General features: G+C 35.2%; 1 protein-coding gene across 1 annotated transcript in view; it reads right to left on the reverse strand.

Moving 5' to 3' along the window:
* Window positions 1-431: 431 nt before the first annotated feature.
* The window catches only part of DGKH (diacylglycerol kinase eta), a 97,632-nt gene continuing 77,117 nt past the window's right edge, over window positions 432-20,946 (reverse strand). Inside the window, 14 exon segments of the mRNA XM_072399958.1 lie at window positions 432-2,039; window positions 3,540-3,670; window positions 6,402-6,510; window positions 6,689-6,808; window positions 6,990-7,082; window positions 8,993-9,098; window positions 13,101-13,267; window positions 14,743-14,877; window positions 15,560-15,673; window positions 16,408-16,515; window positions 17,859-17,955; window positions 18,888-18,998; window positions 19,835-19,952; window positions 20,208-20,342. Of these exon segments, the coding sequence (XP_072256059.1) occupies window positions 1,950-2,039; window positions 3,540-3,670; window positions 6,402-6,510; window positions 6,689-6,808; window positions 6,990-7,082; window positions 8,993-9,098; window positions 13,101-13,267; window positions 14,743-14,877; window positions 15,560-15,673; window positions 16,408-16,515; window positions 17,859-17,955; window positions 18,888-18,998; window positions 19,835-19,952; window positions 20,208-20,342 (1,634 nt within the window). The 3' untranslated portion in view covers window positions 432-1,949.

Consider the following 20,946-nt stretch of genomic DNA (forward strand, 5'->3'; position numbering starts at 1 on the left):
AACATTTAGCAAAATATCTGGACATCTGGATTTTAAAACAGAAACAGTGGCTTACTACTACCTGCAAATGTCACATTAAAAGGTATTTATCCTGCATCAAACAAGACTGCAATCCATTCAATTACATTCTGCAGCATACATTTTATGACTAATGTGAGACCTGGTCTAATAAGCTGAACAGACATTATGCTTCACTAACAAATATAAAATAGTTTTGATCAATTTTCTGGAACCGGTGCACATAGTGCCTATTTGACATCAACTATAAGCAGCAGTTGGAGCTGATAATATAAATTATTAGTGGTTTTGGTTTACAAGCCACTCTGCATGAATGTATGCAGTGTGATGTTTCTGTTCACAAGATGTTCACCTACATCCACTATTAAAAGTTTCTAAAAACACAAACTACCTTTTTTTATTAAGAGGGGATCTTTTTCTTAAAGTGGACCTACCGAAAGATTATATAGTCTTCCATTGCTGGACTCATTTTAAAAAAATCATAATTGCCTGGTAATGCCAGGTAAAATAATGCAGGTAAAATAATGCAAACCCTGCCTCATCGTCATGCTTCTGGGTCAGGAATTCAGAGGGTATTAAGGGAGAGAATCAAAACACCTACCAGGCAAGTTGTATTTATTAGATCAAGTTCAGAAATAGGTTAGGCTTTAAGTTCTAAGTTTAGTAGCATTAAATTCTATATTTTAAGTAGATGCAGTAAACCAATACAAATTAACTGGATCTGGAGAAGTATTAGGCATACTGTGGTTTCTACAGGTTACTGTACTAAAGAGTAAGAATTCCTAATTGAACAAGGCAGCAGTAAACATAGTAAGGGTAATCAGGACACTTTAGCTGCCTATATCAAGCTACAGAAGAAGCAGTAAATGAAAACTTTATCTAGCATTGAATTAGTAGGCATATTAACTTAGAGAACTGTGGAGGTTTGTGTAAATATGCTACCATAACCCTGGTGGCCAGACATCAGCTATTTGCATTCTATTGCTACCTAGGTTTTTGAGCTGAAGACTGCCAATAAAGTCACTAAAATTTGATATTCTAAATGGTATAAGGCAATAAAAAAAACAAGAAGCTCGCAAGAAACTACAAGATAAATTTTGTGAGGTAACCATCATAGTAAAATGTACTTTTGATAAGCTAAATCTAACTGGTTAAATTACGAAACAATATTGATTAGCTTTAATAAATATGTTAAACATACATAATGCACATTATTTTCTGAAGATACATGGCACATGAGCTACATCTTCACATCCACAAAACCCCTGGCAATGAACATACTCATGCAAAAATATACAACACAGAGTACAAAAGTGCCTTTAGCCAACAGACACATCAGTAGTAATAAATTAAAACCTAATAAAATCAATATAAAAATTGTTCAAGTTTTTTTTTTCTTTTTGTCTTCGTATCTGATATGTCATGCAACTGAAATCCAATTTTAACAGGCACTCCATGCACATTTATTTGCATTCTCTTTACGTGTATATAAAGTGTCATATTCCTTGGCCAGTGAAGTGAGCGGTACCTGAGGCAGCATGAACCAAGACTACCAACTTAGACTTGGCCCATTTCATGTTGACCTTTTCTGTAATTTGGAAGTCTGGGCCCAATGCAAGCAAGCTCTGCAACTTTAAGCCATAAAAAGATATATTGCCACACTTCTAAGACACTTTACATTATCGCGGCAAACAATGATTTTTCATTTTCTTACCAGCACAGTTCTCTCTGAACTAGTAAGCAATGTTTCATTCAAGCCATGAAGATCCAAACTTTGGCACCAAATTGCTAACACAATAGCCAAGTGCACAATGCCCTGAACTTTTGCTTCCTGCCTTCTACATTAATATTGTAAACTAAAACCAAACTGTGCCTCAAATCATTTAGGAGCTCTGGTCAAGCCTTGGGCCATACAAGAACCTCTTGAGCCTTCACACGTCAGTTAAAGATGCATTTTTGCCAAGTTCCTTAATTGCCTGTAGAATTCGCTTCATATGACCCACTTTCATTATCCCCAGATCCTATAAGAAACAAAAGCATTTGTTAAAAGCAGCTACATATCAGTGAAAAATAATTAAATGATTTTAAGTAAAGAAACATCATGATGTTTATTAAGTACACAAAGAATATCATTGCTATAAAAAACTTTCAAAAGCATATTTTTCAAGCATTGTTTTTTCCCCTCACAACTGGATTCTGAAATGCAAGTTTCTAATTTAAAAAATGTTTTGTTTTAGAGAATTAACATAACAATGACTGATCTGTTTGACCAATTTAAGTTGATGAAATGTCAATTACCGGTACATCAAAAGGCTTACAATATATTGAATGCACTGTAATGATAATTGTTAAAATGTGTTTTTAACCTGTACATTTTTAAACACTGGCTCCATTTAAATAAACACATTTATTGATTTATTAATGAATACTTTCTTCATTAATGTATGTATTTTTTTAACTGCCTGGAGTTCAGGTATAAAAATGAAATAAGTTTAAAAACATTACTGTACATAGTCCAACCTTGTAAAGCAGCCGACTTGACCAATGTGCTGAAGTCTTACCAATGGAATGTAAACGGACTGCATGTAATTTTTTTTTTTTTTTTTTTGAGCCCGCAGCACTTAATGTCCTTCTCTTGAATATGTTGTATTTTGTAATGTGTATAAATGAAATATTCATCATTTACAATGCTTAGACTTTCAGTCATTTAGGTTGGTTTGGGGTCTAAGAATACCATGGCAATTAAGCACTGTCTTATGTGAAATATTATTGGAAGTTTCATTAACTATTTAAAACAAAATAATAATACTTTATATGTTTATTCAGAATGATAAACAATATAATAATAATTATACTAAAGCTGGGAGGAATATTAGCAATGGCATATTTCCCTTACTACAAGTTTTACAACAAAAATCAAGAGCAGCTTGATGCTGTAAGTAGGTCTTGAGACATTTGCATTAAAGTAATATGTAGCATGCAAGCAAAATGTGTTTCAACAAGGGATGAGAATAGTGTCACTGTACAACATGCATGCTTGTATCTGAGCCTTCCACACAAAAGATGCATAACATGGACACAATGGTAAAATAAAAACAAAAAAATGTTTAATACGGTACAGTAAATGGGTTAATTTTAAGTAAACTGTAACAACATCAAATTCTTGTTAGAAACCTTCCACACTGATCCAATTTTACCTGTGATATAGTTTTTTTTATATATAAAATACAGAATTACCTTGGTGTAAGTTTATAAAGCCATCTCGTGGATATGAAATATATATTATGAATCAATCAGGTTAAAGGATGTGTTCCTACTACAAGTGTTGCTGATGATGTAGGCTGCAATTGCAGTGTCACACACAGGGAGTGCAGGCAACAGAACAGTGCAGATAAGTTTACACAGAGATTGTCATTAAAGCCAAGCTACAAGCACATAACAAGAAAGGGGATGGGGCAAAGGTTTACCTCCCACAAGCAGGACACTTTATTAGAGCGGAAAAAGTAGCACAAAGGAAATACCTTAAGATCCCGCCTTTCCAGATGTACTAGCTCTGAACCTCGGATGTCATGACGGATGAAGATTTCTTTGTACTCTCCCAAACTGAGAAGATCCAGCCAAGCTGCCACTTCATCTGTGCCCCATTTCTGAACTACCAAAGTTAAGAGCAAAACCCCCTTAATTTGTACATGCACAAATGCATAACAAGCATTGGTTAGGCCAAAGAAAGTGGAAAACAGAAATGCAGTGCTAGCAAAGGGAAAAGAGAAAAGGAATCAACAAATCTAATGGTTTGATTTCTTGTGCATGCAGGTTAAAATCAACAATAAATTCAAACAAATATCTGTACAAGGACTGGGTTCATTGCTTTGCAGCCGTGCTTTCAGCTCCAACTCCCACCCAATATAGTCATTCATAAAATACTAGAGTTATTTTTTTAAAGGTTAGGATCAGTGATGTAAGGTATAAAGTTTGTATAGTAATAATTAACAGTGACATTGTTGTAACAATGTTTGTTTAGATGGGTCTTTAGAAAACATTTAAAGATCATTTTAAATTTTAAACAAAAAACTTACTATGATATTAATCATACACACAGACATTTGACACTTTTACAAGTATGAGAAGGAAGGCCTTTTACTTTAAACTTTTAGCAAAACTATTTTCACCCCAAAATTCTAGAACTATTTCACTTATTAGGCTGCATCTTTAATTGGGAAGGCAGGCTAAACAGATCACATGGTTCTATTTAAGAATTTATTTTTGTTTTAAGCAAATTTTTTCCATACACTGGAGGTTTCTTTTCTATAGAGGTCTTCATTTTGTTGACTAATACTATTCGAGAATAGTGCAATAGAGCCTGTAATGCCAATGCATTCAAGAAAGACATACTTCAGCTCTTTTTTTTTCTTTTACCTTATATATCTACTTTAGTATCTATCAATATAGCTTTATGTTATTACAATACATCCACTTTATGTAAAGTTTATGTATAGTTTAAGAATTTTAGGATTATAACAAAAGGCAATCTAAAGGTTGCAGGTCATTTGAAATTTAGAGATCCAAACAAAAAATAGTTACGAAAAAATAGACAGGGCTAAAAAACAAACAAAAAGGTGAAATGGCATATATTTCCATACCCTTATGTCTTGAAGTCAAGATCACACCAGGTATGATTTTGAAAATAGCTGGGGGTGTTTGTTAACAAAATAAATGATAATGCCTTAGGATACGTACACATGTCAGATGACTGTCACAAGAGGACCAATTGTGCTCAACTCTGGCATGTTTACAGCATTACCCATGGCATCATTCATCAACCCACTGTGGCAAATGAATGAATAATTGGTGGTGTACGACTGCTGTGTATTCATATGGAGGGAAGAACAGCTCTATGGTCCTGTTGTATAAAGAACAGAATTCGCTGAAAGCTCAACATTTGAGGACCACACAGTAAACTGTGAAATTTCAATGAAATTTATCAACAGCATTTTTGCCAATTGCCACAAAATGCAACTTCCCTAACATCTGCGCTAACACTGTATACAGAAACACAGATCTGACTAACATAATAATACATTTATAATACAAACCAAGCAGCTCATCTGCCCAAAGTATAAGTGGTAATAGTAAGGTAGGGAAGAAATATTTCAGCCATGCATGGGAAAAGGCTAGGAGGAGGGCAGTTATTAGCAGATTGGTGGAAAGGAATGTAAATATGTATAAGGCTAGAAATGAAAGCAAGGCATGAGCTGTGGAATAATTTATTGTCTAATGCAAGTGACTTGAAATTGATTCTGAGGTGAAATGAAGGCCAATGTATAGATTTCATGGTGTGAGAGAGATAAATAATTTAAGTGTGGTGTCTAAAATAGACTGTATAAGTGAGTCTAATTAGAGGAATACCAGATAAGATATGTTGCTGTACCCTGGATGTCCAACAGCCAGGTAATGAAACAAGCTCTATTTGACTTACGACATGTATTAGATGTGAAGAATGTGGGTAATACATTTAGACTAAGCAACTTCAGTCCAGGACAACTGCGCAACTGTGCGAGGCCAAAGGCAAGGGGAGCTATTTAGGATGAAATGCACAACAGGGACTACAACAGTTATATTCAGTGGGGGTTAAGTTTACTTACTGCTTGGGCAAAAATACCAATGAAGACACATTTAAACAACCAAAGTATGGCCAGGGTTTTTATGAAAATGTGAATACAGGATGCAGATCATTCTACTAGATAGGTAATATCTGTTTGCAATGACAAAACAAAAAATATCAGTTCCTTGTTTTTAGGCTTAATGGCGTTGTCCAACTGTGACCCTTTATTTCATTTAAGTTTCATTTAATATGTTCAAAAATTACATTTAAGTTCTAAAAACTAATCTGGAAGTATGGGTCACTTCACTTTTATAAAAGGTTTTTAACCCACCTAATAAGTTCCTCTAAAAATATTGTTTGTGTGTTTGGTTTTCACCCATCCTAAAGTTTTCTCCTCCTGCAACCTCAATTCTATTGCAATATTTCAAATAGAATACAGACTTCTATTAGATAGAATAAACGTACCTAAACTTTCAACATGGAGAGTGAAAGATCTTTGCAACTGTACAATATGTCTGCAATTTCTAAATATAATCTGTTCATATATATCTGCCAAAATCAAAATGATTCTACATTTCATGCAGCATTTCATGCAGCATTTCATACATGTCTGCAGCAACATTAATATAATGTATCTCAACATCTACTGGGTGTTTCCCAAAACCTAAAATAACTTGTTTGCAAAGTTGGTTTTGGAAGAAAGAAAAATGATCAGTTTTCAAACTACATTGCTTATGTACATTACATATCCTGATCACTATTTTGACTGTGGAACACATACCAGGCTGAGGGCTGGTCTTATGTTTTTGAGCCTTCTCCTTTTTAAACTTTGGCACTATACGAAATACTGTGCTTCTACTATTCCTTTTAGTATATTCCATGGGAGGATCCTGTTTAACATAAAGGAGGATAAATTGTTATTTAGAAAGCAGAATATTTCAAAAGAAATTAAAAAAACAATAGCCAGTATAATTTTGTTGACCAGTGAGATTATGACAAAACACGGCAAAAGGTTTTATAGGTTTTTGACATATGTATTTCTATACCTATTACATACAGACATCATACCTCCTCTTCATCTGGCTGCAAAACATAATACAGCCAGGGGATCTCCGCAAGTTTTGTCAATTCCACTTCCACATCATGCAGTGCATTGGACAGGAGCTCTTCATGGTGAGCTTCAAGCTGCTGTAAAAAATAAGTTTAGATGGATACATCAGCGAAAGGTTTAACTGGGCCACCTATATATACTAGAGCAGAAATTTCTTGTTTTAAAAGCTACCTAGATTTGGCACACACCGTTATACTAGAAGACAGTACTAATAAACAAGGCATCCAGTAAGGACACTAAATAAGCAAATACACATACCAGTGGTACTCTCCCAACCAGCAGAGACTCTGTTTCATTGTGCAGTGCCTTCACATTCATTGCTACTTCAATTGCAGTGTTCCTAGTTAGATTCTGAAGAAAAAAAGCAAAATCTTAAAAAAACACATTCAAACAGTCAAATTTCAATGGCAAATACACTCATTTGTCTTAAAGCAATGCTTTAAACATCCTTCTTTCGAAGTTCAGCTGTTTATTTAAACTTAAACTAGGAATTAAAAAAGATGTCACCATGGAGCACAAATAGTTGTCATGTTATCGTGGGAGACAGCACTTATCACTACTACTTGGCAGAATTTTTCATCCAGCATTTTGCTCACTACTGGCAATAGGGAACTATTAAACAGATATAGCCCAGCACTTCTGAATAATGCCTACGCTGCAATATCTGCATGCACTGGCATAACCCTGTACATGAAAATGCATATCCAGAGTCTTTTTTTTTTTTTTTTTTTTTTTACAAATTAGATTTTCCCTATGTAAGACCATCTCATTTATAAATAATAATAAAATATGCATATTTTACCAAAAAGGTTCAACACTAGACAAGAACTGTAATTTTTAGCATTGGATAGAATGGGACAGGGTTGGAACCTACTGTTGCCACGTCCTCCCTAGAAAATTTTAAGACATTTTTATAATAAAAAACACCTGTGTGTATTATTTAAAACAAAATATCAAAAAAAAAAAAAAAAAAGGTCCACTAGATGGCCACCAGTGCTTTAATAGAGTGGTCGCCAACCAGTGGTCCGTGGACCACCAGAAAAATTTGGACATTATTTGCAATTTTTATATTTTGTTAATAAAACAAAAATAACATTCTAATAAATTCTTATATGCTGAATGACAATTTTTGCCTTTATATTGCACTAAATTCACCAACTGTACTAGAGACGGAAAAGCAAGGGAGGCGCAGAGTGGCGTCAGTGTAGTCTGAAGTTGTATGAGGCAACCGTTGCCGAGCCGTAAGCTTCAGTATTGTTTCCACCATTACAACAGTCACTCCGCTCCAAGTTTTATTTTATTTGTTTATTTCTCAAATTCTCTTTTTGGTAAGTATGACTGTAACTGTGTATTTTCTTTAACTGATATATTTATTGGCATCAAATAGTTTGACTTTGATAACTATAATTTCTTGTTTGAATGTTTCTTAGATGAAATAAACCCATAATGAGTAAAAAAAAAAGCAAACAAATATTTTGCATTTTGTTAGTAATACCAAAGATAATGCAACTAATAATAGTAACAATAGTATTACTTCACTTGTCTGTAAGCTGATCAATGAATCAGAGCCTCCACATTCTTTGTCAAGCACCATTAGAAAGATCATTATTTTACAAATGTATTTACCTTTTTAGAAAAATTCTTATTAATGGTCCACAGGATTTAAAATAATGCATTTATTGGACCTTGATGTCTGAAAGGTTGGCGACCAGTGCTTTATTAAACTGCAGAGAGTGCAGGGTTCAGATCTAGAGCTTTCCAATCAGCCAAAAGTATAAGCTTCGTTGATTGCCTATCATTGTCATATGTCATTAACACAGTCCAAGGTTAATTTTTGAGAGAAACCAATTAGCCTAACTGCATGTTTTAAAGATGTGGGATGAAACCCGAGTGCCTGGTGGAAACCCATGCAAGCAAGGGGAGAACATACAAACTCCTTGCAGATAATGGGCCTGACTTATCAAAGCTCTCCAAGGCTGGAGAGGATACACGTTCATCAGTGAACCTGGTGATCCAGCAAACTTGAAATGGTTTTCTTAAAAGTAATTTGGTATTTGTTAGCAAATGTTTTCAATCATGGACCGGATCCACTGATGAAAGTGTATCCTCTCCAGCCTTGGAGAGCTTTATATAAATCAGGCTCAATGTCCTGGATAAGATTTGAACCTGTGACCTAGTGCTGCAAAGGCCACTGAACCAATTGTGTTGCTTGTAACAATATTTTATGTAAACTACAAAGTAAACATATAGAGCCACCTTACCTCTGGAAACCTAGGATTTGCTTTGTTAAGTGCGTGCGAGCAAGCATTCACTGCGTGGGCCAGCTCTTGTTCCAGCAAACTGTGGATTTTCGCAGCTTCACATATTCTGAATTCATAGAAATTCGAAACGGAATTTAACAGAAATTCATGGAAAAACAAATAATGTAACATGTTTTGCTTGGTGGATGAATTTAAATCTATGATTAAGAAAAATAGTGTTCATATTTTTTTTTTTTTTTTAGTCATACTGTTGCATTTGGGGAAGATAACAGACTTGCTTTATTTAGCAATCACCAGCAGCATATGCAATTACTGCTGCCGGTTTTCAACCTGTATGTAGCCTATACAAGGTTTTTTTCTGGGGGAGAGTAGATTCATAGGTATGGTGCATATCTAAGGAGGTATGTAGTAATGTAAACCTACTGATTTTCTCACCAATATTTACCTTATTGTAAACCTAAAGTGAATAGAAAGTATTTTTATTGATGACATGGCACATATATGGTTACTGCTCATCATGCCCTTTTCATATTAGGCATCAGGGGTGTCCTAAATTGTTATAGCAAGATCAACCAGATACTTAAATTAAAAGCCTTGTCCACCTCTGTGAATAATCATTACTGCCTGGTGGATCTGAAGGACCCAATCACTATGATGGGGAAAAAAAATGTGGAGAGAGTTGGAGCCAGGCTGTGAACCATGACATACAGGCTATATTTGTACAGCAACATTCTTAAGGATTTCTGGCACCCACAAAACCATAAAAAGGGGACCAAATATGTGGTTACCTAGAGGTATTAGCTGTGTGGCAGAGGTTTGATTTCTATTCAGGCTTTGCGAAAACAAGTGGTAAACTACAGGCAAGTACATGTTATGCTTTTATTAGGTAGATAATAAAGATGTGGCGTTACAAAACTGTAACAGCTAATCAGCTTAATAATATTATTATTATTAAACAGGATTTATATAGCGCCAAAATATTACGCAGCACTATTAAATAGGGATTGCAAATGACAGACTAATACAGACAGTGATACAGGAGGAGAGGACCCTGCCCCAAAGAGCTTACAATCTAGTAGGTGGGGCTTATTACACTTATTGAACATACATATATACATAAGCTTCAGAATGTATTCAGACCCCATTCACTGTTATGTTGCAGCCTGAATCGTTTAAAGTCTTTATTTCCCCCATTAATCTTCACTCAATACCCCCTAAATAACAAAAAGATAACAGAATTTTAGACAATTGTGTAAATGTATTCAAAAGAAAAAACTAATATCAAATTTACATAGGTAAGTTGAAGCACTCTGGGCAGGAATTACAGCCTCAAGTCTTTTGGGTAAGGTGAAACAAGCTTTCCACACCTGGACAGGAGGATTTTCAGCCATTCTTTTTTGCAAATCCTCTCTACTTCAGTCAGGTTGCATGGGGGCTGTTGGTGGATAGTCATTTTCAGGTCTCTCCAAAGATCTCTGATAAGGGTTCAAGTCAGGGCTCTGGCTGGGCCACTTTAGGACATTGACAGGGTTGTCCCTATACCATTCCTGTGTTGTTTTCGCTGTGTGCTTTGGATCGTTGTCACGTTGGAAGGTGAACCTTTGGCCCAGTCTGAGGCCCTGAGCATTGTGGAACAGGTTTTCATTGAAGCATTCCCTGCTGCTGATAAACACCCACAAAGCACAATGCTACCACCCCCATGCTTCATTGTTAGGATGTTACTGGGAAGGTAATGAGTGGTGCCCAGTTGCCTGCAGTTATTTCTTCTATGGTTTCTCACAGTCAGAGTCCTGGTTCTTTTTGAAAACTCCAAGCCTGTTTTCTTGTATTGCACTCAGCAGAGGCTCCCCAGCTAGCCACTCTGCTGCAAAGATTGGTGTAGGGCTGCAGTTGTGGTTGACCTTCTGTAACTTAGTCCCATCTCTGGAATGCAGTGAGAGTGACCATAGGGTTCTTGGTCCCCTCTCTCAATAGGGCCCTTCTTGGATTGCTTTGTTAAGCAGGCAACAAGCTCTTGGAGTCCTGGTTGTGCCAAACTTTTATGAGAATTATGGAGCTCTTTAAAACCCTCAGTGCAGCAGAATTTGTGTTTGTAGGCTTCTTCAAATCCTAGCCAATTAATTTAATTTACCACAGGTGGACTCCAGTCAGGGCATATAAACATCTCAGCAGCGATCAAGAGAAATTCGAGGCACCTAAGCTAAATGTCAAGTGTTGCAAAAGGCCTAAATAAGGCCAAGTAAATGTGATTATTCAGTTTTTTCTTTTTTAATACATTTAAAAAATTGCCTAAAGTCGGTTTTTCCTTTGTCATTATGGGGTACGGAGTGTAGATTGATGGAAAATAAAAGGAATTTAAACGATTGTAGCAGGAACATAAAAAAGGAATAGGCAGGAACATAAAAAAATTGAAAAATTTATTTCTGAAACCAGTTTTTATATACATAAATGCACACAACATTTGCACACTAATAATATACTTCATGTATTCAACTTCACTTCTAAAGTGTACTGTTAGATTATCAGCTTCCTGTGTTGTTTTCGCTGTGTGCTTTGGATCGTTGTCACGTTGGAAGGTGAACCTTTGGCCCAGTCTGAGGCCCTGAGCATTGTGGAACAGGTTTTCATTGAAGCATTCCCTGCTGCTGATAAACACCCACAAAGCACAATGCTACCACCCCCATGCTTCATTGTTAGGATGTTACTGGGAAGGTAATGAGTGGTGCCCAGTTGCCTGCAGTTATTTCTTCTATGGTTTCTCACAGTCAGAGTCCTGGTTCTTTTTGAAAACTCCAAGCCTGTTTTCTTGTATTGCACTGAGCAGAGGCTCCCCAGCTAGCCACTCTGCTGCAAAGATTGGTGTAGGGCTGCAGTTGTGGTTGACCTTCTGTAACTTAGTCCCATCTCTGGAATGCAGTGAGAGTGACCATAGGGTTCTTGGTCCCCTCTCTCAATAGGGCCCTTCTTGGATTGCTTTGTTAAGCAGGCAACAAGCTCTTGGAGTCCTGGTTGTGCCAAACTTTTATGAGAATTATGGAGCTCTTTAAAACCCTCAGTGCAGCAGAATTTGTGTTTGTAGGCTTCTTCAAATCCTAGCCAATTAATTTAATTTACCACAGGTGGACTCCAGTCAGGGCATATAAACATCTCAGCAGCGATCAAGAGAAATTCGAGGCACCTAAGCTAAATGTCAAGTGTTGCAAAAGGCCTAAATAAGGCCAAGTAAATGTGATTATTCAGTTTTTTCTTTTTTAATACATTTAAAAAATTGCCTAAAGTCGGTTTTTCCTTTGTCATTATGGGGTACGGAGTGTAGATTGATGGAAAATAAAAGGAATTTAAACGATTGTAGCAGGAACATAAAAAAGGAATAGGCAGGAACATAAAAAAATTGAAAAATTTATTTCTGAAACCAGTTTTTATATACATAAATGCACACAACATTTGCACACTAATAATATACTTCATGTATTCAACTTCACTTCTAAAGTGTACTGTTAGATTATCAGCTGTTCTGTCCAGGGTCCTCCCCACTTCCTGTGTCACTGTCATTCACTTGCAACCCCTATTTAATTTACAGTGCTGCTTAATATGTTAGCTTTATATACATCCTGTTTATTATTAATAATAATAAATGCATTACCTAAAATGAACACAAGATGTCCACATAAGAATACAAAACAAGGCATAACATTAACCAGAATTACAGGATATGAACGCAAAAGTAAAATTTAAGGGTAATTAAAATACATTAGGAATGAAACCTGAAAATACAAAACTTGTTTGGGCACAGCAGTAAAAAAAATTATCACTATAAACAACTGAAATGCAGGTGTGGTGTTTGACTTTTTTTTTCGTTCCTAATTCAGCAGACTGCGATATTTAAAATGGCCTTAGTGCTTCTTCATAACACTGGGAAGTTACCTTTACCTACATTTATCTTTAAAATGTTACACTAATTATTTGAAAAACAATATTACAATACAATATTGAATACATGAACTGAAATTACTAATGTATTTGGTAAAATGTTACAGCTATATAAATAAATATACTTTTTGTAATACTTTGCTCAGTAAAAGAACTCAAGATTAGAACACTGGCCCACCTTGTTATAAGTTCTTCAGCAGCTTGTGAGCACAGATGAATAAGGGTGACCTCTTCCTCTGAAGCTAAGTCAACAGCTTGTGGAGAGTATAAGTGAGGACGCAGAGCAGGCTTACAAGAATCATACTTCTGCTTGTCCTCCCAGGACTTCAAAGTGTTTTCAAAGGCCTGTAATTAAATACTTCGTATTACTGCTGTGCTAGTTACAGTTAAGTTGGATGACCACCTAATGCAAGTCAAAATGATCAATTCAGGAAACATGCTTTTTTCAATCAATACTTGGAGGGACAGCGACGGAGCAAGGTAAGTGTGTTTTTTAGGTTAAACTAACCCCGAGTGTGACTCAGGATTACCGTTTTTTGCAACTAAAACCAATCCCGAGTCACACTCGAGATTACCGCTTAGGTGGTAATGATGTTTAGGCAACACACTGATAGATGTTAGTTGTGCACATGCTGAAAATCCGCTTCATCACATTACACATTGTGACAAGTGTCACTATTGTTTATGGGTAAAGTACAATAGTCTGAAAGTGACAGTAAAGGAGGTTTAACCTGCTAAGATTGCCCACAGAAAAAAATTAGGACGGATTAAAAATACTGTCTATCATACTGTGTGTTGGATTTGTAAAAAGCAAGTATGATACCTAGAGAGGTAAAAGGTGTCTAATGTAATATGGTGAAATAAATGATGGTAAATTCAGAGGTTTTTTGGCATCATCCACCACCATTTTCCCTGAAAAAGGGCCTGGATGAGGCTGTTAGCAATTGTCCAACAAAGAGCAAATGGTTCCCTACAGATTATTTACAATTTGTACAAGCCACATCCCTAAATTTTTAAATATTTATTTCTCTGACCAAGACAAGGGGACTTTAAAGGCAATGATACTCATCTGTGTAAAATAACTTACATTACAATTTATTATTCCAAAGTATGCAGACATAATTGCATGTAATCCTCGATGCATTTCGTAGATCTAGTCCACTTCTTCAGGGGGAATTTTATCAAAAACTTACAACCAAAAACCATGGAGTTGCAATCCCTTCATATAATAGGGCAGGAAGACAAGCAGAGGAACACAGGGGGCAAGCGTCACCAGAAACCAAAAAAGCCTTTCTCAATTCAACTACTTTAATTGAACAACAATATTCATATTTTCAATCAATCAATTGTAATCCGCTGCCCCTGTCAAGAAACGAAATACATGCCCAGAATGAAAGTAACAACGTAATACTTAAATAAAAGCTCTAGATCATCTGCTGTAACTGACACATAGATAGCATACCTAGCTGCTGTCTCTCCAGTTTTTGCTATGTGTTAAATGGAAGCTTTATGCCCGAGTCTAAAAAAATTGACTTTGCAACCATCCTACATTGTCCAGTGATGAGCTTATCCCCCTAACTTTAGCATAAACACAGAAACCTCAAATTTTTAAGAAAAACATAAAAGTGATAATAACTCAATGATAAATTTGTACTGTGTGTTATTTCTAGTTACGCGATTATGTAGCCTGATCTTTGTATAACACTATTAAGTTTATGAATTATTTGAAGTGAAATTGTTATTAACAGAAATGTTAATTTAATATTAACTAAAAAAATAAATAGTAAATGCACTAAACAACCATCAATAATTTCACTTACCCTATCCCTGGTTAACATTTGTGCCCTATTTTTGTGTACAATTTTTATCACCCCAGGAGGCTGAATCCATGCTTCGCCATCTACTTGTACAGGAACACCCTCCTCTCCAAGAATAGTGATCTTCACTGACCGACACTAGGTTAAAAAAAAAAAAAAAAAATCCAACAAGTGAGTGAGATGTAGTAGTTCCAGCCAAAATATAATGCATGGGGTTTAGTGGGAATTAGGAATATTGTCATTACTTTTAAACAATGTAAACTGCAAATAACTTGAAATCATGCTGGGAGTGTTTTTAATGCACTCTCTCCCTTTATTCCATCCTATTTCATTTTGATAAATTTGTACACAGATTTTTATTCAACTTAGGCTGCATACACATGTGTAATAAGTGTCGTTTGAAAGGATCTTTTATGATTCTTCAACTACAAACTACCGGTATTGCACAATGCGTGAACGAGTGCTGTACTTACAGCATTGTTCTGCTCTATAGAGAGGGGAGGGGGAGAACGACCGAGCGGCACCCCACTGCGCTCTCTCCCTCCTAACTTTCATTAAGATAGTTTGTTGATGGCGGACGGGCACTGTACACACACCAGATTTTATTGCAAGCGTGTACAATAGCCTTACAGTCTTCTAATATGTTTTTTTTTTTAAGATTTATAGATTTTAAAACATCAGCAGAAGGTTTCAATTTCCCTGTGAGTGTACACTATTTGCTTTTCTTTATCTATGGTCTGTTTGGCTATTTTTTTATCCCACCTGGTTGGAAAAAAACAATGGTTATGTAAACTAAAAAAAAAACCGAAAAAACACTTACCTGGGCTATCCTATGATGTTGAAGCTTGATCACCCTGGAAACTGCCATTTGCATGCTCCCAAATACTGCCACCACTTCTAAAATCTTGTCATCAAATGATGGAGCACCAAATATCTGAGTAGACCAAAATACATACAGGTCACAACAACAGTTATTTCTGATTCAACGGTTTTCTATTTAGTAACATGAAACTAGGCAACTAATGCTATGCAGAGACCCAACCTAACATGACATTGGGTCCTATATGTTTAGGACTGGAAACTGCCTATTATTCTCACTGCCGTTTATATCTTAATATTTAAAGGTTTCAACATTTTTTTGAACAAGATTATGAAGAACCACTTATAATATCCCATAAATGTTCACTTGATCTCGCACTTTTAAAAAAGCTATAGAAGAAACAGTGGGTCTGTGTCTTTTCAGGTGCTAGTTATTACTTTTAAAATTTAAATATCTCATAGAAGACTTGCATAAGAAAACTAGAATTTTTTTTAAAATTACTTAACTTTGTTAGTACTTTATTGAAAACTATTGTCTGTATCCTGAAATTAATACTAGAACACTACAGGCCACACAGCTTTTACAGCTTGCGGCTATCTAGCCTCTCATGCTCAACCAAGGATATATCTTACTGCTGAAATACAGGAAATTGTTTTTCTTGTACGACCAGATTCCTGTGCTAGCTACAAAAAAATATTCCCATGCCCAAAATAGAACTAGTATCTGGAATGTTTGGTGTATTTCTAGTTTGACGGCAAGAAAGCTATGAGGAAAAGTATGTTCAGATCCTAGATGACACAGCAAGAAAATAAACAGGGGCTGTGTCTGACTTCCTCTGATCTACTTACATCATCTTCCTTAGTTCCACCCCAGAAATTAGTGCCACCAGCGTAACTTGGAATGTTTAACACTGCAATACCCTGAAGGCTTGGTAGAGGAATGTACTGCCCATCACACTGTAAAACATCATAAGACAAGGAAAGAGTAAAAAAACATCAAGAAAGAGTGTTTGGTACATAAGGAAATAGAACTACATTCAACCCCTATGCTGAGTGACTGCCCATCAAACAGGATAAATTACATTCAACAAGTGGTCAGGGGAGTTCACGGGATTGTTCTACTAGCATATAAGAATAGGAAAGTACTCCGAAAACAAGGAAGTTATATTAAAAAATAAATGATTAAACCCACCTCTTGAAATGCCAAAACACAGTAACACATGCAGGCAGAACAATTAAACAATCTTGTAGTGATTGTGGCAAACCTAAATTAACCTAAAATGCAGTGAACAAGCTGCAAAAACAGCATGATGTTCTCTGTACTCATGAAGCACGCCTGCTTAAATAAAGAGATAAATGGGCACATGCTATGGTATAGAAGTGATACCCATCAATAATTATATATATATATATATATATATATATATATATATATATATATATATATATATACACACACACACACATACACACACACACACATTTAGCTAATATGACAATACACAAATAAGAAACATTGATAACCCACTGTAAACATATAGAAATTTTGTAACTGCCCCAAAATGACAGTCCAATTTACACGATAGGCAGCTTTTAATTTTTTATCCATTTGCCAGATTGTAGATGAGGGAGGGGGAAAAATGTTCCTATTAAAATATGAATACATGTAACACAAATAGTGCATCTAACACAGCTCAGTTTTAAGGAAGGGAGACAAACAAACCTTTAAATGTTTTTTTTTAAATCAATATAACTAAGCAGTGCATTATATTTATATAAATATGCTATATAAATATTGTTTTTTATAATTAATAATTATTATTAATAAGCCAAGAGGACATGTAAACTACTTTCTCTGTGATGGCTAACTATATGTAGCAGAGTATAAGGCCCATTGAGAGTATCATCTTTTGAAAGTCGGCCAACTGCAGAGCTGGCACTGGAGAAGTTTATACAAAAAAATGACTATCCACATTAGTTTTAAGGTATGCATAACTTACGTACTCTTGATTTGTGTTTATTGTTCTATTTAGCTGCAGGCATTATTTGAGCTGTGCTTCACCAAAATACCAGTCAAAAAAAAACTTGGACATTTTTTAAAAACCCTTTTTCCGGATAATGTTTGGTTCACAGTTGAAAACCTGGTTGTACATAATTATTTTCAAATGAAGGAATCTGAATACATTTTACTATGTCAGGTTAAGCTCAAATATATAAAACCTGAATATGATACAATATTTCTGCAACCTTATACCTACTGCTCATGTATTTTCAGATAATATAGTGCTCTAATGGATTACCTCAAGCTGAACCTTTTGCTCCAAATTCTTGTAGGTTCTTTGCAGTAATTCCTTGGTGCCAAGTACTCCATACCACATCATGTTTTTGGTTCTGCTCCTGAATCACAACACAAATAAAATCCAGGTAAACAGAATGTACAGAAACAAATTGGACTATTTAAAGTAAGTGGATGAAATAAAAGATACACCTCCAAAAAAAGGTAAAATTGCCATTTAGCAAATGTATCAGCTACAAAACAGGTTTGTCAGTGCACATTTTAAAGAGTTTTTAAGACAATGAGTAAAGGGAAAAAAGGTCAAACAGCCGTTACCCTAACCAGTTACACCGGTACAAAAGTATGTAATGTCACATGTAAAGGAAAATTTTCTCAAAAGTAACAATGTTAGAAAAGGTGGAAAAAAACAAAGCCTCCAAATTAACATAAAACTAAATAAGCCTCTGTGGTCAAAACAAAACCTGTACATCACACAAAGTTGATGTAATTTTAGGGATGATATTTGAATTAAGAAGCACAAGTGTTCCCTGATGGAATGTTTATATTGATATGTAATGATATGGGCAGTAATATGTTGGTAGCCATTGGTTTCTTTGCCTAATCAAGCAATGACCAAAGAATAAAAATGTTTCCAATGACCTTAGCAGCTTATGCTTCAAACACAGCTTCCTCCAAAAATGATCACAAAACAGCCACCAAGGCTGAAACAAGGTTGAAATTGTCTTGAAACAGTCTTCTAATGTGTTCCTAATTTTATATTTCAACTGATACTTATCGTTTGGTAACAAAGAAAGAATACCTTAACACACATGAAAGTAAAAAGTAAACGATTAGCAGGAAATAATTAAAAGCCTTCTCTGCTTTTTATATTAAGAAACTCTATAAAAAGCCTTATGATTAACATATGTATCTGAAGAAACCACAGCCATTTGCTAGGTAAAATGTACTATGTATACTTTACGTAAAGTATACATATATTTACACTAGGTGTGAAGCCCTATACAAAACACAAGGAAATTTGTAAAGTTTTTACCTGCACTTCTCAGGGTGTTCCTCTCGTTTATTGTTAAATTCTAGGGATATTTTTGCATCTAAACCAATACCAAAGTAATTGTTCATTACACATTTTTCTGAATAGCCTTCCCTGTGGGGAAAAAAAAGGAAAGTCAATAACTGGACAGAAGCAAATGTGTAAATATTACAAACAATACATTTAAAATACTAAAATTCAGTAACAATGGTAAACACTTTGTCCTATAACCTCTATAATCATTAAGAATCATAAAATAGTGGCATAGAAAATGATATGTTATAGAGACTAGGGGCATAGTCATATGTGTATTCTTGAAGCCACTTTGTGTGTACAGACTTCATTATATTAAAAGTAACCTCATTGTTACTTCTTGGCATGATATTGTACAATATCTGTTGATTAAATGGCCAAACAAGAAATGCTCTACAAATAAAACGGTCCAACACTCTCAAATACCAACATATGCTAGTTGACAAAGAAAAGGCATCAAATGAAAGACTTAAGTGCTAGGCAAATATTCGAGTGGTTCCAATGAGCTTTCCACCAACAGCCTATATGTACATTTAGTTAGCATCCATCACTACATAACCTAAATCAGCAATATACCAATTGCATATTCCAGATAAGGAGTTAAACAGAGGAGCAATATTATTAAGTATACACTTAAGTATATACAGGGTTACCAATCACCCTTCATGTAATGATTTGTAATCTTAAAAAAAACTTGACTTATGTTGGTGTATGTGAAAAGGTTTTCACAGTATGTAACATTTGTAACCAAAGCCCCAAATAATAATAAACAAAACTCTGACCTAAAGGTGCACATGAAAACTGAGAATCAGGTTCAAATCAATAATATATTTTTTTGTATATACTAAACCTTGAATCTATTTAGATAAGATGCATAGGTAGTGTCTCTAAATAAAGTACATAAAAACATATCTTACAGGGAATCAGAATCTGGGTCAATAAAAGGAGAAGCACCAATAGCATCCATATTTGCTAACAACATTTTGTTGATGATGGAGCTGCCAGCAATGGAAGCTGCCAAACCAGCTCTCAAACCTATGAGAGAAAGAACAAGCAAATATTAGAGAAATCTAGAAATAAAGTTATCATTTATAGTATAGTTAATGTGTACACATTCCATCACATTTGTTAGTTTATATAGTTTATTCCTTGTTCTTTACAATTGTGCATCGATCACTAGTCATCCAAAAACAGATCTTACATGAAAGTTTCTCTTGACTACAGAATTTACATTTTATTGTGCCTAATTAAATCTGTTTGATGTACTGGCCAACCCAAATCCTGCATTACCTGGACAAATTATACGTGTGTTTAAAACAGGTAGATTCTCTTTGCTAGATGCCAAGGGTGGGCTGGAGAACGATCCTGTATGGGAGTGAATGCTTCGATTAGTACGCCTGTCTGGTGATCGTGGGACAGCTTTACCTGAATGGAATGAGCAGAACACAGTCAGTAAGAACAAATATACACATTTACAATAGCTAACAGTACAGTAAATCAGAAGGAAAGTGACATGCATTCACTCCACATAAAATTTCTGCACTGTACTTTACTACTGCCCTTTACATGTTACAATCCAAAAGAGTTATCATACACGTATTCAATACAGCTATATTATAGCAGAACTAAAGCTAATTTTTTTTAAAAAAGATCGCGAGTAGACAGGTTCTTTATTGTAGAAGGGACATGTTATGCCCCCTATAACATAAGTAACTAAATTAACATAAATAACTAAAAAGGCAGGAAAGTGTTATTGCTGAAAAGACAGTCGGCCACTTTTGCAGTAAATAGCATGTCTGCTCACATTTTGTTTTTTTTTAACTTCTAGGTTTCATATCATGAAGGAGAATTTCTAGGTTTCATATCATGAAGGGGAATTGGAGCTTTTTCAGGGAAGACAGCACAGCAACAATTACCTCCTTTAAGGCAAGCTGGCTCTTACTGAAGTTAAAGAACCACTGCTCGGGCAAAATGTATGTGGGTAAACTTCAGTATTAGTAATTGAGCTGTATAAATACAACTTTTTATT

This window comes from Pyxicephalus adspersus, chromosome 1 (genome assembly GCF_032062135.1).
Source record: "Pyxicephalus adspersus chromosome 1, UCB_Pads_2.0, whole genome shotgun sequence".
In the NCBI taxonomy this organism is placed as follows: Eukaryota; Metazoa; Chordata; class Amphibia; order Anura; family Pyxicephalidae; genus Pyxicephalus; species Pyxicephalus adspersus.